The sequence below is a fragment of the Acomys minous genome (genome assembly GCF_964271855.1).
Source record: "Acomys minous genome assembly, chromosome: 13".
NCBI lineage: Eukaryota > Metazoa > Chordata > Mammalia > Rodentia > Muridae > Acomys > Acomys minous.
This window is the reverse complement of record NC_140495.1, coordinates 1,660,352-1,680,290: the sequence shown is the minus strand read 5'-3', so window position 1 is coordinate 1,680,290 and position 19,939 is coordinate 1,660,352. Positions and strand designations below refer to the sequence as shown.

At 44.8% G+C, this 19,939-nt stretch overlaps 1 protein-coding gene across 2 annotated transcripts in view; it reads left to right on the top strand.

The window, feature by feature from the left end:
* Positions 1-19,939, top strand: part of TOPAZ1 (testis and ovary specific TOPAZ 1) — a 63,558-nt gene extending 43,619 nt beyond the window's left edge. For both annotated transcript variants that reach the window (XM_084754774.1, XM_084754775.1), the window contains 9 exons: positions 1,356-1,471; positions 5,597-5,663; positions 6,955-7,117; positions 7,952-8,052; positions 12,782-12,947; positions 13,637-13,801; positions 15,427-15,630; positions 17,487-17,670; positions 19,633-19,939. In XM_084754774.1, the coding sequence (XP_084610900.1) occupies positions 1,356-1,471; positions 5,597-5,663; positions 6,955-7,117; positions 7,952-8,052; positions 12,782-12,947; positions 13,637-13,801; positions 15,427-15,630; positions 17,487-17,670; positions 19,633-19,852 (1,386 nt within the window). In that variant the 3' untranslated portion in view covers positions 19,853-19,939. The remainder of the gene's footprint in view (positions 1-1,355; positions 1,472-5,596; positions 5,664-6,954; positions 7,118-7,951; positions 8,053-12,781; positions 12,948-13,636; positions 13,802-15,426; positions 15,631-17,486; positions 17,671-19,632) is intronic.

Sequence of the window (19,939 nt, the reverse complement as noted above, 5' to 3'; positions counted from 1 at the left end):
AATGCAGAAAACATACCAATGTACATAAAGGTTAATAAATAAAAATTTTTTAAACTGACCATGCTTTACATCGAGAGGTGCTAGCAGAAATAGTTCAAGGACCCCAGCTTGTAACAGGTAGGAAGCAGTTGGTTTTAGTTTTTCACTAAAACAGTTTCCAGTTTGTTTAGTCAGATGACTTAGAAAAGAGTTTCTAGGGCCTGCTCAGAACCCACTATCAAATTTAATGCAAATATCCTATAAGTTAAAGATAGGAGATCCAAAGTGACTTCCTACTGTTCCCTTTACTAAAAGAAACTGTCTTCTTTCTGTGTTAAGTTCTTAATGACCAAATGGCACCTCACATGAAAACATAACTTCTCCACTCTCCCTGCTGTTCTGTTATCCCATCTGTCTTCACTGGGGTTCCTGCCTCTGTAATAAAAGACCATAATCAAAAACAGCCTGGAAGCCGGGTGTGGTGGCGCACGCCTGTAATCCCAGCACTTGGGAGGCAGAGGCAGGCAGATCACTGTGAGTTCGAGGCCAGCCTGGTCTACAAAGTGACTCCAGGACAGCCAAGGCTAACACAGAGAGACCTTGTCTCAAAAAAAAAAAAAAAAAAAAAAAAAAAAAAAAAAAGCCTGGAAAAGAACGCACACATCCCAATCACAGGCCTCTGTGAAGGGACGTTAGGGCAGGAACCTGGTGCCCAGAATGGGAGCAGAAGCTATGCAAGAGTGCTGCTGCCTTGCTTGGCCCAGGGCCACCTGCCCAGGAGTGGCACCATTCACAGTGGGCTGGGCCTGCCTATTTTAACCACTACTTAAGAAAATGCCCCACAAGACCAGTCGAATGGAGGTATTCTCTCAATTGTGGTTCCCTCTTCTCAGATAACTGTCACTCGTGTCAAGCTGACAAAACAAGTAAACAAATACGTATAACCAGGACACCATCCCCAGTTTTAATTCCTGTTACTCCCTTCAAATCTAGATGAGGGAGATAAGGCATACATTCTCTCAAATATTGAAAACATTTTGAGGGAGCTAAGGACAGTGGGTAGAAAGTGCCTACCATGCAAGCATGAAGACTTGAGTTCACATTACTTAGAGAATGGGAAGAAAATTCAGTTTTTATATTCAAAAGTATTGCTCCCATGTGTGCTTAAAAATCTTCAGGCATCTTTCTGTGGTTCTCAAGTACTTGAGAAAATTATGCTTCAAACTTTGCTAATACACTTCGATCCCCTTGAGCCGTGTTTCACTCCCTTCCATCACTGGCCTGGTCATTCCTCACACATTGACTTCTCAGTTATTTCAGAGCTTTACAAGAATGACCACTGGTTTTTGTTTTTGTTTTTGTTTTTCCTTCCACAGTTTGTTGAAACTGGGATGGTACCTGACTCAGAGCACTTGAACTATATTGTTAAGCTTTTATGCCAAACACAGGCATCCCAGCAAGAAATATCTGCAGTTCTGGAAGCCAAATCCAGGTAAGAAAGGAGACTATCAGGTCTTATCTGGGTGGAGGCCAAGAGAGGTCAACACTCCTATCTCAGAGGTTTGCCCTCATCACAAGCCCTTTCCTCTCTAGCCACAGCTAGAGCTTCTGCTTGGTTCCGCATTTAATCTTAGTGTCCACGCAGAGCAAAGGAGCCTCTCTTAGCTCACATTTTACTGCTTGCTTAATTGCACATAATACAATGCAGTAATGTGTAAGCAGATTACTTCATCTTTCTGTCTCTCTCCTTGGTGCACTTGTTAGCTTGCTGCTCTTGCTTTTCCCCCATTCACTATGCCTACTTAGTTTGTGAGGTCCCAATCATTTATTTAATCTCTGATTTAGTACACTGCCATAAGACTGCGGGTCTCCTTGGGAGAGCACTTACCTGGCACGCACAAGGTTCTAGGTTCCATCTCTCGCAGTGTAGAACGCAAACAATTAGTGTTGCAACATGTTGCAGGATATTCCGTCTCAGCTCGACCCATGAGATTGTGAACTGTAAAAATCTACCTTTGATCCCATTGTGATCCCTGAGATTGAACTGTAAATCCCTGTTTCTTGTGGTTGAGCCCTAACTCACCTTTAATCCAAAACTTTCTGTTTATTGTAAACAGGTGATTAAGGTGTGGTTCAGCCACCCTTATACCCGCCTTTAATTCAAGGTCTATTTGTACACAGGAGTTAATAAAGTTAACCCTAGGCTAAGACGCAGAGCAAGAAACCAGCTGACAGGGATTAAAGAATAGGGGGACTTTGAGTTGAGGGGTGTTTAAGACAGCGTGTAGTAGTAGAAGGGTCTTTGGCACTTTCAGCTCTTGGGCTTTACTTGGATTTTAGCTTTAGATCTTAGGCTCTTAGCTCCAGCTCTTGAGCTCCTCAGCTCCCTGGCCTTTGGCTTTTTGGGCTTTTTGGCTAGCAAGCCTTTGGCCTTGGGTTTTTTGGCCTTTTCCTCCTGGGCTATCAGCTGAGCTAGTGAGCCTTTGGGCTTTCTCCATTGGGATGTGAGCTGAGCAGGAAGGTCAGCTGGTGGTTTCTCTGCCTCTCTGAGCTAGCAGGTTTTTCACCACAACATCTGGCTTCTGAGCCTTTATTGGTAAAATAGAATCATCTGGAATTTTAAATAAAAACAACAGTAATATACCTATATGGAGAAAAAGAAAAGCAAAATTTTGGGGTGTTGGGGAGATCGTCAGAAAAGTGCTTGACACATGAAGGTGAGGACTTAAGTCATAAAAGCTGTTCATAGATACTTGTAATCCTGGAGCTGAGGAAGCAGAGGCAGACAGATCCCGGGGCCAGCTGGCCGGTGGGCCTTGTTTACCTACTGAGTTCTGGGTTTAGAGAGAAACATAGTCTCAAAAAGCAATGTGGAAGGTGCTGAGCCCTTGCCTGGCCTCAGGGACTTGAACCTGACTGGGGTGGTGAGAAAATGGAAACAAGCAAACAGATACAGCAGAAATATCTCAGATCAGGTGGCCTGGCCTGGAATCCCTGCTAGGGAAACCACCTGTGCCAGCTCGTGTAGTGTGTAGAGTTCTTACCTGCAGCTGAGTAAGGAGGTTGGTGGCTGCACACAGATTAACAAGGAGGTAGCTTAGCTAACCTCTGTAGGAGCAGTCCTCAGGTGTGAACACCCAGGGGAAGAAGGCTGTGGTGGACATTGTCTGCACACACACCCAACATCTGCATATGGACCAGAAGAGGAGGCCTTGCCATTCTCCTCTAAACCTCACCCTGGGGACAAGGCTTTGCTATTCCCCCATGGCTCTGAGGCTCTGGGCTTCCTCTATTCCCTACAGGACAGATCCTGAGGAATGACACCTGAGGTTGACCTCTGTGCACTCCCCCTCCCCCCCCCCACACAAACAAAAAGTTGTTTTCTTTTGGGGAGGTTGTTGTTTGTTTGTTTGTTTGTTTGTTTGTTTTGAGACAGGGTTTCTCTGTGTAGCCTTGGCTGTCCTGGACTCGCTTTTGTAGACCAGGCTGGCCTTGAACTCATAGTGATCTTCCTGCCTCTGCCTCCCGAGTACTGGAGTTAAAGGCGTGTGCCACCACCACCTGGCTACAAAGTTGTCTCTTTAAAAGAAAAAGGCCTAGACATAAGTTGTAAACAATCAGGAGAGAAGGGATCGGTGAGATCCTCCTGCCACTGAAAAGATTCCTGTGAATATTCACTGTATATGATATGAACTCAGCAGGGAAGATGAAATGGAGTCATTTCTAGGGCTAAATACTTGGGTTAGTTATAGAAGTTTACTCGACAGTTTAAAAGCTTCTTTTAAAAAGCCATCGCAAGGGCCAGATACTTTCTCCTGAGATATCTACTCATTTTTAAAAGATGACTCTGAATAAATTTACACAGAATTCCAGAAAATAGAAAAGGAGAGAATAATATTTATTGGCCCATGTTTTTTTCTTTTTGTGGTTGGTGGGTTTTATTTGCACCCAGATGCTCTCACTCTATGGTCAGCACTAGACTTGAATCTTAGCCATCCTGCATTTGTCTCTTGGTTGAGAGGACGTGCCACCATGTGCCACCACGTGCCACCATGCTTAGCTTATCAAAACATTCTTGAGTCAGGCATTACCCATATACAAAAAGCAAAGTGGGCCCATCATGCAGGAGGCAGAGGCAGGTGGATCTCTGTGAATTTGAGGCCAGTCTGGTCTGTATAGTGAGTTCCAGGACAGTCAAGGCTATACAGTGAGACCCTGTCTCAAAAAATAAAATTAAAAACCAAAGTAGATACAAGAAACCAAGAGATGCCAGGTGTGGTGACTCAATACCTATAATCTAGCACTTGGGAGACAGAGGCAGGAGGACCAGGGACTCAAGTCCAGCATTGGCTACGTAGCAAGTTTGAGGTCAGCCTGGGGTACATGAGACCTTGTCTTCAAAGGAGACAAGAGCTGTGGAGCTAGAACTGTGCCTCAGCAGTTGAGGGCCCAGGGCTGACACCCAGCACCCACATGGCGGCTCACAGCCCTGATGCCCTCCTTGGCCTCCAGTGGCAGCGGACACTCATATAGCACACATACATCCAGGCAAAACAGACGCACGTTAAAGTGTTTAATGTTTTTTAAAAGAGCTATAAACCAGTATCTTTTATGAGTGTAAATGCAAAAAATCCTCGGCAGATTAGGAATGGAAAACAGATTCCTTAAACTTGATAGAGAGCTACAGCAAGCCAACCGTAGACGTAAATAGGGCTGAGGCTTCTCCTCCGCGCTGACAAGGCAGGGCTCCATCAGGACCAGTGCCGTGCCTTCTAGCCAGCGTGATAAGGCGTGAAAGTACAAGGTGTGCAGACTGGAAATAACACAATACCCTGTACCGCTAGGTGACATGAACCGTAACCTATGTGACAACCTACCAGAAACACCTGCAGGATAGAGACCAGCCCCACAGATCAACCATGTTCTTATGTAATAGCCGTGAGCCTAGGAACCAAAATCCAAAACGGCACTGTTTACAGTAGCTCAGAAAATGAATCGCTGGTTAAAAGGCTTGGCAGAACACGTTCCGCTCATATGCAGGAAGCCATGAGATGTTGAAAGAACTTAAATAAACATACTGTTTTTATAAATTGAGAGACTCAATAAAGATTTCAGATCTCCCTAAGTTCACTTACTGGTTTAATTCAATTCCAAGCTATGTTTTCTTTGTAGATAAGAAAATAATTTATTCCAGCTGGACACAATGGCACACACCTGTAATGCCAGTACTTAGAAGGCTGAAACCAGAAAATTGGAAGCTGGGAGCCAGAAGTTGGCTCAGCAGCTAAAGGCACTTGCCACCACACTTGATGAGCTCAGTTCAGTATCCAAAACACACAGTGGATGGTGAAAACTGACTGCTGCAAGTTGTCCCCTGACTACATGTATGTGGCATGGCATGGCATTGACATGCCACTTATAACATGCACCCATAGTCAGAAGCATAATAAAGAATAAACACGTTTTTTAATTAATTTGGCTGTGAAGGATGTTTAGGGTGTCTTCTAATGCATTGGTTTTGCTCAGGCTTCGTGTATATTTAAGCCACAGAACAGACAGGAGCATCGGTGACTTAGGGATGAAATAAACATAATCACCTCTCTCCTGTCATCTGAAGGTTACGAGTGAGGCAACTGAAAAAGAGCTGGACGTGTGACTTACACTCAGCCTTGAGTGAAGTGGAGGTATGACGTTTATCTTCAAAGAAATTGCTGGGCTTTGAAAGCCAGTACCAAAGTGTTTGAATAATCCACTTTAGGAATAGCATTAGAGATGTCACTGTTAGAGAAAATGCTAAGGAAGAGAAGTCTAGTTAACATTTGTAAAGACTAGTTTTTGTAAAGCAAATGTCTGAATTTCTATGGTTGTGGGCTGAAGATCTGAAGATGGCGCTGGTAGGAGATCGCTTGAGTAGTGTACACACAGCCCTGGGTTCTAACTTCCCTACCTCCCCGCGCGCGCGCACGCACACATGCACACACACACACACACACACGCACGCACGCACGCACGCACGCACGCAGACGCACACATGCACACACACATGCATGCACATAAATCTAGGATTGCTATTTTAAATTAGTCCTGAAAGTAACTTGCATTTCAAAGTAACTTGTACCATGTAAAGTCAATCTAAAGCTTAATCCATAACTCAGTGCTGGGCAGAAGCTTGGCTGACTCCGTGTAGGTGGCCGTGCTGCACCGAGGAGAAAGCGGGATGGGTTAGAGAAATGGCTCAGTGCCTAGGAGCACTTGCTCTTGCAGAGGACCTGAATCCAGCTTCTGTCACCCATGTCAGGTGGCTCCCAGCTACCTGTAACTTCAGCTGTAACGTACAGTCCCCTCTTCTGGCCTCTGAAGGCAGCTGCATGCATGTGTGCATACCCACATGTACACACACACACACACACACACACACACACACACACACACGTCAAAAATGAACCGAGTAAGAGAGCGGGGCCTTGAGGACGGCTCTACTCTTCACACCTATTGTGCTCCCTCCACTGTTAGCTTAGCCTTGGTCAGCATGGTATATCCTGGAAACAGCCTTCACACTGCCTCGGATAGTTCTTCTTAGTAGTAGTAGTAAACAGAAAACAGTGAGTTTACTGACATTTCCTTTGAGGGTCCCAGATCATAAATGGCCAAATAGTAGTAAAACTGTGCTCCCTCTAAAAGCTGTAACTTAAGCAATGTGTTGCTACAGAGCTGCTCACGCACCCTGGTGGTGTGGTTCTCATGACGTCCCGGAGCTTTTGAGTAACAAGTTGAGTGCTGTGTGCAGCTCACAGCCTGCTGTAGTGAGAAAGCGGTGTTCCGGGTGCTGCCTGCCAGGCCTTCAGTTCCCAGACTCAGTCTAGCAGATGTCTGTGTGCCTCATGTCTGCTTCATGTGCTTGCAGCGAGGGTAGACTTCTTACCTTTCTCCTCTCTTCCTCTTCTTCCTTCATTTCATTTTTTATAATTGTAATAGAGTTGCAAAGAAAAAGGTGATTGGACCAGATTGGGAAACCTGTACATTAGCATAAAAATGGGCTGTGAAGAATTTGCTGATTTCCAGAGATTCTGTGCTTGTGTTGCGGAAACACTCACAGAAGAAAGGCCAGGTGTTCCTTTTTGTGAATTTGCTGAAACAGGTAAAATGTTACTGTTTTGTTTTGAGGATTGTGTGGTTCTTAATTGGAGGGTAAGCAGAGGCTTAGCCTGTGTTGCAGGTTTCAAATGGCTGAAATCTGTGAATTTGTCCATCTACCTATATATTAAGATTGTAATTATAAGGACAAGAGCTGGATTTTAGTAAAAAAGATTTTATAAAACATGAGTTTATTTTATTTTTATGTAGGTTAACAAAATTATTGTAAGTGATATGGGAGCACCCAAATTATTGACACCGCTGGTGTCTATTATCTACATATCACAGATCCTTTAGAGACGCATTCTCTTGAGAGAATGTCTCATGTGCAGCTGAATTGGCCTTACATTTGTAATTGTTCTATCACTGCCTCCCAAGTGCGAGGATTACAGAAGTGAGTGACTACAGGGAGCTTGAGATGTTGTTGAAATGTTGCTACTATGGCCTCTTTCAGGTTTCTGTAAAAGGCCAGGAAGGAACTCTCCCAGGTTGTACAGGAAAACCATGCAGTGTCAATTTTTAAACAGTTCTTTGAAAATAATCCACTGTTGGGCTGGGTGTGGTGGCACACGCCTTTAATCTCAGCACTCAGGAGGCAGAGGCAGGTACATCTCTGTGAGTTCAAGGTCAGTCTGATCTATGTAGTGAGTTCTAGGACAGCCAAGGCTATGTAGAAAGACCATGTCAAAAACAACAACAGCAACCCACTATTATCTTTCAGGCTAGATTTAGCTTGTGGGACAGTTTGCCAACACTAGGTCTTTGAAGTAACTTCAGTTAATTCTGAGTCATCTTAAGTGACTGTCTCATTTCTTTTCTTGTCTGCTTCATGTTTCAGTCAGCAAAGATCCACAGTACAGTGAGGTGGACAAGACGCTGTTGGGAAGGCTCGGCATAAGTGCTGTGTACTCCTATCACAGACTGCTGCTGTGGTCCAAGGTATTTCATAGTATGTTGGTTTGGTTTAGTACAAAGAATCTAGTTTTAAAATTAGAAATAGAATATGGAGTAATCCTTCAAATTAGGAATGTTCTAGTAATCCCTTCAGGCACAGCAGGATGGAACCTAGACTACTTAACACAGTCTTAGTTTCCACAGGAAACAAATGTGGAAAGGGTGAGGAGACAGAAACTGCTCTATGAGATCTAATTCAGGCGATACATAGGAGAATGCGCTGGAATATATTTATCTGAAAGTTTGCACTTCAGAATTTACTTTGACAACTCTTGACTTATCATTATAATCTGAAAAAGTGCAAAGTATCTTTTCTTTTTATTTATTTATTGATTCATTTGTTTATTTTACTTACTGAGACAGGGTCTCTATAGCCCTGGCTGTCCTGGAACTCACTATATAGACCAGGCTGATTTTGAACTCGCAGAGATTCTCCTGCCTCTGCCTCCTGAGTCCTGGGATAAGAGGCGTACACAACCATGCTCAGCGTTAAAATATCTTCCTTAACATGAATCTAAGATGCTCATGATCATCAAAAGTCTTTACAGATCACGCCGTGAATATTCTGAGACATGATGTGCCACCTGTCTATGTCTGACTTTTGTTTTGTTTTGTTGGGTGGTTTTGGTTTTTTCTTTTTTTTCAAGAAAAGGTTTCTCTGTGTATCCTTGGCTGTCCTCAGACTTGCTTTGTAGACCAGGCTGGCCTCGAACTCACAGTGATCCGCCTGCTTCTGCCTCCCGAGTGCTGGGATTAAAGGTGTGCGCCACCATCACCTGGCTATGTCTGACTTTCTTAACTGACCCCATTATGGAGGTAGTCTGGTGGCTCAAGACCATAGTGGTTCTGTTCATTTCATTTATGTGTCTGTATATGTTCATGTGTGTGCATACATGTGTACACATGTGTATACCATGGCATGCATGTATGTGGAAGTCCTAGGGATCTAACTGGGCACCACGCTGGTTGCCAAAGCCTTTATTGTCATAGCCGTTTCAGCAGCCTTCAGAACTACACTGTGTTTGCACCCTTTAGATCCCCTAACATGACTAACTGAATTGTGGACTCAATAAAATCCAAGTAGAGGACGTGAACTCTAATGTGAGGGGAAGCTGTGAGGAGGAAACTAACAGAACACAGCGGTTAAGTATGGTCACTGCCCCATTAGCTGTAAAGTTTGTGTTACTCGGGTCACTTCAGAACTGATGTCTGTGCAATAACATTTAAGCATTGGCTCACTTGTACATATGCAACATTCGAGGCTTAAAGAGGATCTGTGCATCCAGACTGGCTGAGCAGAAGTCTATAGGTTTCCAGATGTAATGCTCACGGTGTGGTGGCTGTGTGGCAGGACAGGTCCCTGGCTGCTGGAGGGGCTAGTGGCAGGCCTGTGGTAGAGCTCCTTTCTCGGGCATGAGTGAGTGATGAACACTGAAGGACTGTTGAACAAGAGTCTCTTCTTGGCAGGGCGCAGGGTTAGGTAAGACTGTAGACTGTTCTCCTTTATGTGCTTGTACTTTTCTTTCTTTCTTTCTTTCTTTCTTTCTTTTTTTTTTTTTTTTTTTTTTTTTTTTTTTGGTTTTGAGACAGGGTTTTTCTGTGTACCCTTTGTAGTCCAGGCTGGCCTCGAACTTGCAGAAATCTGCCTGCCTCTACTTCCTGAGCACTAGGATCACAGGTGTGTGCCACCATGCCCAGCTGGTTCTTATTTCTTAGGCCATTAAGACATGGGTAAATTTTCCTATCCTAACAAAAATTTTAATTGCTGTGCTCAGGGAATTGACTCTGCATATCATTGGACTTACTAGGAAGTGGTTTGTTGTTTGGTCTGGGCTTGTTGTTGTGGTTTTGTTTTGTTTTGTTTGCGGCAGGTCTCTATGTAGCCCTGACTGCCCTTAGAACTCACTACGTAGACCAGGCTGGCCTTGAGCTCACAGAAGTTCATCTGCCTCAGCCTCCTGTATGCTGTGATTATAGGCATGCACACCATGGCCAATTCAAGCCTATTCCTTCTTAAATATAAGAAAGGCAAAATTGTTGAAATTAAGCTAAAATTATCTATTGAATGATACATGTATTTATTCAAATTAAAGGTACTTCCACATCATAATAAAAATCTAGTTGAAAAGAGTACAAAATATAAAGTAAAGCCCATGGGCCACACTGAGCCCACAAGCTCAGAATGTTTTTAGCATTACCTTAATTTTAAAATATATTAATTTAGTGTTTGTATGTACATGTGTGGACATGTATATGTACTTGCCCATGCTGACACATGTAGAGGCGTGGGTTGTTCTCCTCTGTCATTGTCCCCCTTGTATTTTGAGACAATGAAACTAGAGCTCTCCATTTCAGCCAGCCTGACTGGCCAGCAGACTTCTGGGATCCTTCTGTCCCTGCCTCCTCAGCCCTGGGACTGTAAACATGTGCTCACTCCCCAGTGTTTGCATGGGTGCTGTGGGTCAGGACTCAAGGCCTGGTGCTGCAAGGCCTTCACACAGCAACCAGGCCACTTCCCAGCCCTGCCTTCTGTGGAGAGCACTGGGGAACAGACCCAGGCCTTCACAGAACAACCAGGCCATCTTCCCAGCCCTGCCTTCTGTGGAGAGCACTGGGGAACAGACCCAGGCCTTCACACAGCAACCAGGCCATCTTCCCAGCCCTGCCTTCTGTGGAGAGCGCTGGGGAACAGACCCAGGCCTTCACACAGCAACTAGGCCGCTTCCCAGCCCTGCCTTCTGTGGAGAGCGCTGGGGAACAGACCCAGGCCTTCACAGAGCAACCAGGCCATCTTCCCAGCCCTGCCTTCTGTGGAGAGCACTGGGGAACAGACCCAGGCCTTCACACAGCAAGGCAAACACTTTGCCACTGATTTACACCTCTAACCCATACTGCATTTTTAAAATATATGTCATTGTTTCGCCTGAGTGTGTGTATGTGCGCCATATGCATACCTGGTGCTGTGGACTCTAAAAGAGAGCATCATATACCTTGAGCAGGAGTTATAGGTGGTTGTGAGCCGCCATGTGGTGCCAGGGCTGAGCCCAGGTCTTTTGTAACAGCAGCCAGTGCTTTTACCCACTAAGATCACTCTCTAGTGGTTTTTTCTTTCCTTTTTTCTATCTTTTTTCATTTTCCTTTTTCTTTCTCTTTCTTTTATATATATATCTTAAGAGCCATGAATTAAAAGCAATAGCCAAAAGAATCTCAGGCACCAACACAGCCTCCAAAGACTAAAGTATTTACTGTTGAAGGACTTGAAGAGCTAGTTCAGTGGTTAAGAACAGGTTACGGGGCTGGAGAGATGGTTCAGTGGTGAAGAGCACCGCCTGCTCTTCCAAAGGACCAGGGTTCAATTCCCAGCAACCACATGGCAGCTCACAACTGTCTGCAATGCCAAGATCTTACACCCTCACACCAACACACACAAATTAAAATTAAATAAAATATTAAAAAAAAAAAAAGAACAGGTTACTGCTTGTGCAGAAGATCTGAGTGCAGTCCCCAGCACCTCAGATCTGGTAGTGCACGACCTCCTGTAACTCCGGCTCCCGGGGTCCAATACTCTCCGGGCTCCCTCTGACACCCACATCCATGTACACAGAGATAACCTAAAGTGAAATAAGTAAATCTTTTGGGGGGGGGGTAATTTATTGTCAGAGCATGGTGGCGCGTGCCTTTAGTCCCAGCACTCAGAATGCAGAGGCAGGTGGATCCGCTGTGAGTTCAAGGTCAGCCTGGTCTACAAAAGGAGCTCCAGGACAGCCAGGACTGTGACACAGAGAAACCCTGTTTCAAATACACTAACAACAAAAAAGAATTAATTGTTGAGCTGCTTACAGGGATAGTAGGCTGGCCCCTAGTCTAAAATAATAATGCACACCCAAATTCTTAGGTCCAAACCAAAGACAGTCTTTATGTAGAATCTGTCAAATCACTCATTTACTGAATTAAAAGTAACTGTTTTCCACTAACAATTTTGTCTCCACCTTACTGGCAGTCCATTTAAATTTGATGACAAATTATCTTCATTTTCTCTAACTCTCTTGGATCTCAGATTGGTTAACTATAAAAGGAGTTAAAACACATAACAGTTTTCCATATTAACACATGTAAGCCTTTCTGCAAACAATGACATTTTTGTTGTTGTTTTGGTTTTGCTTGTTTGAGTTTTGTTGAAACAGTCTTGTAGCCGAACCGTGGTGGTGCACGCCTTTAATCCCAGCACTCGGGAGGCAGAGGCAGGCGGATCGCTGTGAGTTCAAAGCCAGCCTGAGTCTACAAAACAAGTCCAGGACAGCCGAGGCTAACACATGGAGACCCTGTCTCAAAAAACCAAAAAAGAAAAAAGAAGCAGCAGCAGAGCCTTGCTGTCGTGCTGTGACCCCCGAGCCGGCTTTACACTAGCAGCAGTCCTCCTGCCTCAGCCTCCTAAGTGCGGAGCCCAGCTCCACGTACACACCAGCTGAAGGGAGGCACTTAATGCGTAAGACCAGTAAAAGGAGAAGTGCTGATAGAGAGGGTGCTTGTTAGTTCAGCTTAATGTGAGTGAAAGCTCTTCTCGGTTTTGTGTTTTGCTCCCTCTAATCGAACAGGAAAAGCTTAAGCAAAGTCTTGTTGCGTCTGACAGCTGTCTCCTGCATGTTGGCACTGGCTGTGTATCTCTCTGACACTGTAAATGAGTGATGCCCTGTGTTCTTTATCTCCATTCCAGGGACGGAAGGTCTTAGATATGCTATATGAGCTAAAAATCCATTTTACAAGTTTAAGGGGACTTATAGGACCTGAGAAAGTAGCGCCAAGATGTCAAATTGTGAATGTTGCAGCAGAGATTTTTATCAAAAGTGGGAGCGTAGACGGTGCCATCTGGGTTCTGAGGGGTAAGTTCTGATATTTGCTTGGGTAGTAGCTACTCTTCTCGTAACCCTGTCTGCGTAATGACCTTAGCGAGTGCTCAGCTGGAGGTGACAGCTTGACTGAACTTGAGTGACTATGTGGACAGGAAGTCGCCACTATATAAAATCATAAAATGGCTTTAATTTAGCCTTGGTTGACAAAGTTTGTACTTGATATGGCCTAGTTGTCATAGAAACCCTAAGTCTGAAACTGTTACAGTTCCATTCTATAGATTAAAAATGTAATTAGAAAGCCAAGAAGTAGCGGTGCACGCCCTGAGTCCCAGCACTCAGGAGGCAGAGGCAGTGGAATCTCTGTGAGTTCGAGGCCAGCCTGATCTACAGAGTGAGTCCAGGCCAGCCATGGCTACACTGAGAAACCCTGTCTCAAAAACAAACAAGCAAACAAGCAAAACAAGAGGTACCCTGCCTGGAAAAACCAAAAAATATGTAATGAAATGTGTTAATACTTTGAGATATAACACGCCAAAGTGAAGCCAAGTCGCCCAGCTTCAGCAGACAGGCTCAGCAACAGCTGGGGAGACCCTGGCCATGGCTGTGCAGCCCTGTGCTCGCATGTCTAGGCACAGCGCCTTCAAGCCAAAACACGTACTCCAAACTGCCATCCCCCTGAGGAGCGCCATTTTCATGCTGTCTGTGCTTTTCTTTGGGAGAATCGGAATGGATAATCAACACGCCACTTTGGCCTTGTGATAGAGTGGATGTGCTTAACCGGCACCATCTGCTCTGTACCATTGCACACGACGTCCTGGGCAAGAACCTTTACAGACAAACATTCGAGGTTTTGCAGAATCTTCCAGGCTTTCAGAATTCTCAAGGTATGCTTTTTAAAGTCTACCTTCATTATCTTTCTTAAAAAGAGATTTACTTTTATTTTATGTGTATGAGTAAGTGGGGTGTGTGTGTGTGTGTGTGTGTGTGTGTGTGTGTGTGTGTGTGTGTCTGTGTGTCTGTGTGTCTGTGTGTCTGTGACATACATGTCTGGTCCCTAAAGAGACCAGCAGAGGGCAGTGGATCTCCTTGGAACTTAAGTCACAGTCAGTTTGTGAGCAGCCTGATGAGTGCTAGGGGCTGAGCCCTCTGTAGGAACAGCCAGTGCTCCTCACTGCACAGCCGTCGCTCTGGCACAGCCGCCTCTTTTTTTTTTCTAATCTGGTACTTGACAATAAGAAGTAATTCCCCACCTGTTGTGGCCAGGCTTTATGTCCCAGTGTTTTCAATGAAACCGTTTTCTATAAAGCACATCCTCGTAAACTGAGTGCATGGGTCTGAGGTGTTTCCCTGGGTTGATTGTCAGCAGGTCCTGTGAGCCCTTGCCTCTGTACATCATGAGCGTGCTTCAAGTATATAGAGTTGGGTTTTCAAAACAGGGTTTTTCTGTGCAGCAGAGCCCTGGCTGTCCTGGACTCGATTTCTAAACCAGGCTGGCCTCGAACTCACAGAGATCCTGCCTCTGCTTCTTAAAGGCGTGCCCAGCTCATACTCCATATCTTAATTTATTCTACTTAGATAGTGAACAGTACTTCTATCACCTGGTAGATATACCCTTCAGTAATCGTGGAGTAAATGAGTTCTCTTAAAGATTAAAGTTCAAGCTTTAAGGTAAGGGGAGTCCATGAGTAGACACAGTACTCAGGAAAGCTGGCAGGTTCAGAGGATGATTTAGGGTTTTCCGTGGCCTCACCATATCCTCAGCTTTATTTTCCATGGGTTCACGGAGACACTCTTTGTGGCTAGCGTTGGTAGGAAGTGCCCTCCTGACAGTGACTCTCTCTACTTCAGAGTCCCTAGCAGCATGTCTGCCCCCAGCAAGTCCCTAATAGACAGTCGTGTTGACAGTGAGGCAGGGCAGAGTGGGCAGACTGGTGTGCCAGAGTTTAGACGCCCATGAATGACAAACCAAAGGGGCTTCCCTCTTATATGCAGAACAGGGCGGGGCGATGGAGGGTAGAGAAGGCCTTCTTTTAGGAAAGATCCTACAGTGACGTGGACCCAGCTGAGGAAAATCTCCAAAGTGCCGTCACCCTCCTACAAATTACTAGTGTGATACCCATTAAAGGGTTCGGTTTTGTGTGAATAGTAGGAGCAAATATATTTGAGTCGTGAGAAGTTGAAGGCTGAGGTGCAAACTGCACAAACAGAGCCATGGAATTCAAGGCCGCAGCCGCGACCCCACGCAGGGACTAAACGCAGAGAAGCAGCTGCAGCTTCTCCAGTCACGGCCAAGCGTTTTACTGTATCCATCACAGGAAGGAACACATGCTTTCCTCAGAAGGCTTCTGTTTCTTACTTGGAAAGTAGGAAAGATGACTGTTCTTCCCCAAGTCTGATTCCTGCAGTGGGAAAGAAGGGCTGGGCTAGGGGTGGGAGGAGAAAACTGAAGATTATGTCAGTCTCTATGTCATTGATCATTTTTCATTTTGTTGTACCTTTTTTCTTCAAGAAACCATGGAGGATCCCCAGTATAGCCTTCTTTTTAATAAACTTCTGGCTGCCTGTATAGAAAGTAACAGTCTCGGCATCTCGTCTTCTGTGGCGGAGTTCATGGTCTCAAAGAGCATCCCTGTTGACTTCTCCTCTCTCAGGAGGCTGATCACGTCCTTGGGAAGGAGCTGCCTGTGGCTCAAGGCCAGAGCCCACTACAAAAGTGAGTCCCAGTGAACGCTGGCCTTGATGTGTGGGTCTGCATCACTTCTAATCCAGGATCCATCTACAATATTTAAAAATTGTTTCTGCTTTTTGTTGGTTTTATTTTTTTGTTTTGTTTTGTTTTGTGATTTGTTTTTTTGAGCAGGATTTCTCTGTGCAGCCATGGCTGTCCTGGACTTGCTTTGTAGACCAGGCTGGCCTCGGACTCACAGTGATCCAACTGCCTCTGCCCCTGCCTTCCTGAGTGCTGGGATTACAGACGTGTGCTACCACCACCCATCGTAAAACTAGATTTTAAAAACAATAGTTGGTACATATTCAAAAGCAAAGGTCTGACAGCTCCATGCTGTCTTTTGAAACCTGTTTTTGTTTTGTTTGTTTGTTTGTTTGTTTTTGTCTTTTGTTTACAGGGGCCATCTTTTGGGTCCCCCCCTCACCCCCTTGAGGTGTTACCAAATCCAGTAGAGGGCACGCAAAGACAGTAAAAGACAAAATTTGAAATAGTTTGACATACCTTGCAACACAGGAGTGAAAGAGCTGGGTGAATTGAAATTTAAATGTTTGGGTGTCGGATATCCTAGCCACTCCACCTGACTAGAGGTGTTCTCAAACTTCCAGCTGTGGCCCCTGTAGCAAGTGCTAATTCTTCCAATAAAATGGAAATAATAAGGTTGCATTATAGGTAGTAACTTTAAGTGTTTAATATACTTTTTGGTTTGGGGGGATTTTTTTAGGTTTTGATTTTTTAACAGGGTCTTATGTTTTATACATGTGTACACACATAAACATAGCAATAATTAAATAAAGTATTTGATTTTTTTTGTTGTTGGTTTGTTTCTTTTTTTGTTCTTCTTTTATTTTGTTTTTTCAAGACAGGTTTTCTCTGTGTAGCCTTGGGTGTTCTACACTTACTTTGTAGACCACACTGGCCTCGAACTCACAAAGATTCACCTGCCTCTGTGCGCACCCACACCCCACCCTCACCTCCCCACCCCACCCCCACCCCCACCACTGCTGGGATTAAAGGCATGGGCCACCACACCAGGCTAGCTGGAGCCGGTTCTTGAAGGAAAAAAAAATTTTAACAAAATCTACATAAAGACTTAATTTGATTTTGATAAACTGTATATAACATTGCTGGTGTCCAATTGGGTATCTTAAGAGTGTTGACTATCATTTCTAATAACAGACAAACAGTTTAAAGTTAAATCTGTTCTCTTGAAACATGAAGTATTTAGATGTGAGTTGGTGAAGTGGCAGCCATGTACAGGATGGAGCTGCACTTGGTATCCAGTGCTTGCCAGGCAGAGAGGGAACAGTAATAGCCATGCGGTGTCTAAAATAGGCTACAGTCTATTTTTTTTGTATTCATAATTCAAGGTAGAAGACAGTGGCCATAGAAACAAAGTTGTTCATAGGCCTAATCCCATTAAAACCTAAGTAGCTGTTCTGGTTAGGAATGTTTTCTTGTTTTCCTTTTGTTTTGAGTTCATCTCACTATAGGTAGCAAACTCGCCTCCACTCAGTCCTTCTGCCTCAGCCCCTGAGTTCTCAGATTACAGGCAGTGCAGCCGCCACACCTGGCTACTTTATTAATCTGAAATTATGTCATGTGTGCTACTATGACCTGGAAAAATGGGAATTGGCTACAGTAAAACTCAAAGACCATTTATCACATTCCTCCTAACGTGTTTTGGCAAATGTACCAAGGTGCTTACTATCATAACAGGTGCAATAAGTCCGCGGCTGTGAAAAGTTACCCTGACCTGTACGTAGCTGCCAGCTGTGAACACTTAAGCCTCAAGCTTTACCCACTGAGGGTTGGTGAAGTGTGACCTGCTGTTTAATTTTCAGGCGCTCTTTCACTGGGTTGCTACCCACTGTCAGAGGGAAACTTACACCGGAAACTTCTCCTGGTTCCTTCTTATTTATCCGAGATTGAAATGCTTTTGGCTATCGAAATATTTCTGGTGTCTAATGCCAGCAGTATTCAGAACCCAGGAACTCCCACACAGGTGCTACAGATTGTTCTGAAAAGGTGAGTTCCAGAACTCCAGCTGTATTCTGAATGTAGACGTAGCTCTACCTCTGCCTTAAAGGGCAGTGTGTGCATGGGATATTTGTTTGTACTCTGTGTATATTATAAACTTGACTAACATTTAAACTGAGAAAGAACAAGACCTACTTGATGCTTAAAACCAAACAAGGGACAAGGATGAGCTTCCTTATGTTAAAGAGTGTGTGGTACCTTAAAGGGCCCTTATCTAAAAAATGTAGCAGTGAATCCTTACAGACCCAGAATAGCACAATCAGACATAAGTGTCATCCCAGTGTGGATACATATACAACCCTTAACTCTGTTTTTAAACGTAAAATGTAATATAAAACACATTTTTAAAATAAAAAGGCAGGCAGGGAGGTGAGAGGGGTGGCCTGGAACGTGGGAGGGGAAGCTGCAGTTGGGATGTAAATAAGTAATAACGAAGAGAAAGAGAGCAGGGCTACTGGAGAGCCAGCTCCTCCTGGAGTGAGTGATCCGAGAGGGAAAAGGCTAAGAGAAGCCAGGTGCCTTGTGGGCTGCTCACAACAAAGGACTGCGGCGGCCTGAGGTTCTGCGCCTTTGTAAGCAGGCCTGCCAGCACAAGACGAGAGCATCCTGGGTTGGAGACACAGCCAACAATTATCTGCATGGTTCCCTGCCATCCCAGAGTCCTCCTGAGAGCCTGAAAGGCCTCCTGAGTGTGCTGCAGGCTCCCTGACAGGAAGGCAGGCCCGTGCCTCAAGAACCTAAACCCTGCTTCCATTCTCTCTGCAGGAAGACACGCCTAAAGGTGGCAGCAGCTAAATCTCTGTTCCAGGAGAAATAGTGTCTCTAACAAAGTTCCCCAAATTCAATTGGCTTATGGCAGATTTTCCCAGTTTGTTACAGGAGTCATTTGATGTAGCCCCCATTTAACAAGAGGAAATGATTTTACTTTCACCTTTTTTTGAAAACCATTTAAACCAACCTTTGTTCTTATAGCTCTCCTTCATAGGGGATGGACTTTTTTGACACTGTTCGCTATGTGGGATGAGTTGTCTAGGTTTTATCCTTAAAAGAATCTGATTTTCTTCGTGCACCCTGTCCCCAACATTTGCCCCCTCTCGATTCATCGTTAGATGTGATGGTAGCCGCAGCCCCGGTCCCTAACTAGTGACACACCTAGATCTTTGATTTTGAAGGCCAATATGTTTTGTCTTTCTGGTGTGCTGCGTCCTGCCTTAGGGTGCCAACCAGTGTAGAACTTAGTCATTTTCAGACATTGGGAATATGCCCCCTATGCAGCTCTCCGTCCGTCAGCCTCTGGAGTACCTCACCTCATTCAGGAGGCCCGGGAAGGATCTGGATACTTGTTCCTCTTTTCAAGTGCAAGCCTCATGTAGGTCACCCAGTGGCCTACAGTAGTGTTAACTTAGCATGAACCATCTCAGAAGTGATGCTCACTGACACTACACACACACACACACACACACACACACACACACACACACAGGTACCAAGAGCAAGAAGCAGTAAGCAAAGAGTAAATGCAATCACAGTTTCGTCAAGCAGGTGGAGCTTGAAGAAAATTGTGGCACTTAATGAAGTACCCACCAGGACCAAAGAAACCATCCAGCCCTACAGTGTGTGCTGAGTGTGCTGCATACGAAGTACCTGCTTGAAACTAGGAAAACTAACACCAAGAGAAACTAACCTGTTGGTCACGGCTGCTGCCTTGCACTTAGCGCTAACCAGCTGTGTGTATCGTCATTGCCTTTGTGTCTGTGGTCTAGATCAGGTTTTCTCCAGCTGCCCATTCCCACTGGGTCCTAAGTGCCTCTCCTACTGCAGCCTTAGACCAAAAAGTTTGAGAGCCACTGCTGAAATGCTAGTTTGAGGCTGACAAGTGCAGTGACCTTCCTACAGAAGCCCCACTGCTCGCTGCTTCTGAAAATCTCTGCCTTTATGTTCACTGTGCAGATGTGACAAAAGCAAGTCTCGAAGCAAGGATGACTATCAAGCTGCGGCGGAAAGGCTGATCATGGCCGCTCGCATATCGGACCCCAAGCTCTTCGTGAAGCACATGACCGTCAATGTCCAGCAGGAGCAAGTGTACAGCCTGGAGCCCTGCTCTGCCCTCAAGTGGCTGACACAGAATATGAAGTGGGCCTCAAAGGTCTGGCTTTTCACCAACCATTAGTTAATAAAGACGTTGTTGTTGGGTTTAAGTTTAAGTAATCATTGTTGAAAATAAAAGACAATAAATATTGCTCATTGTATTCAGCAT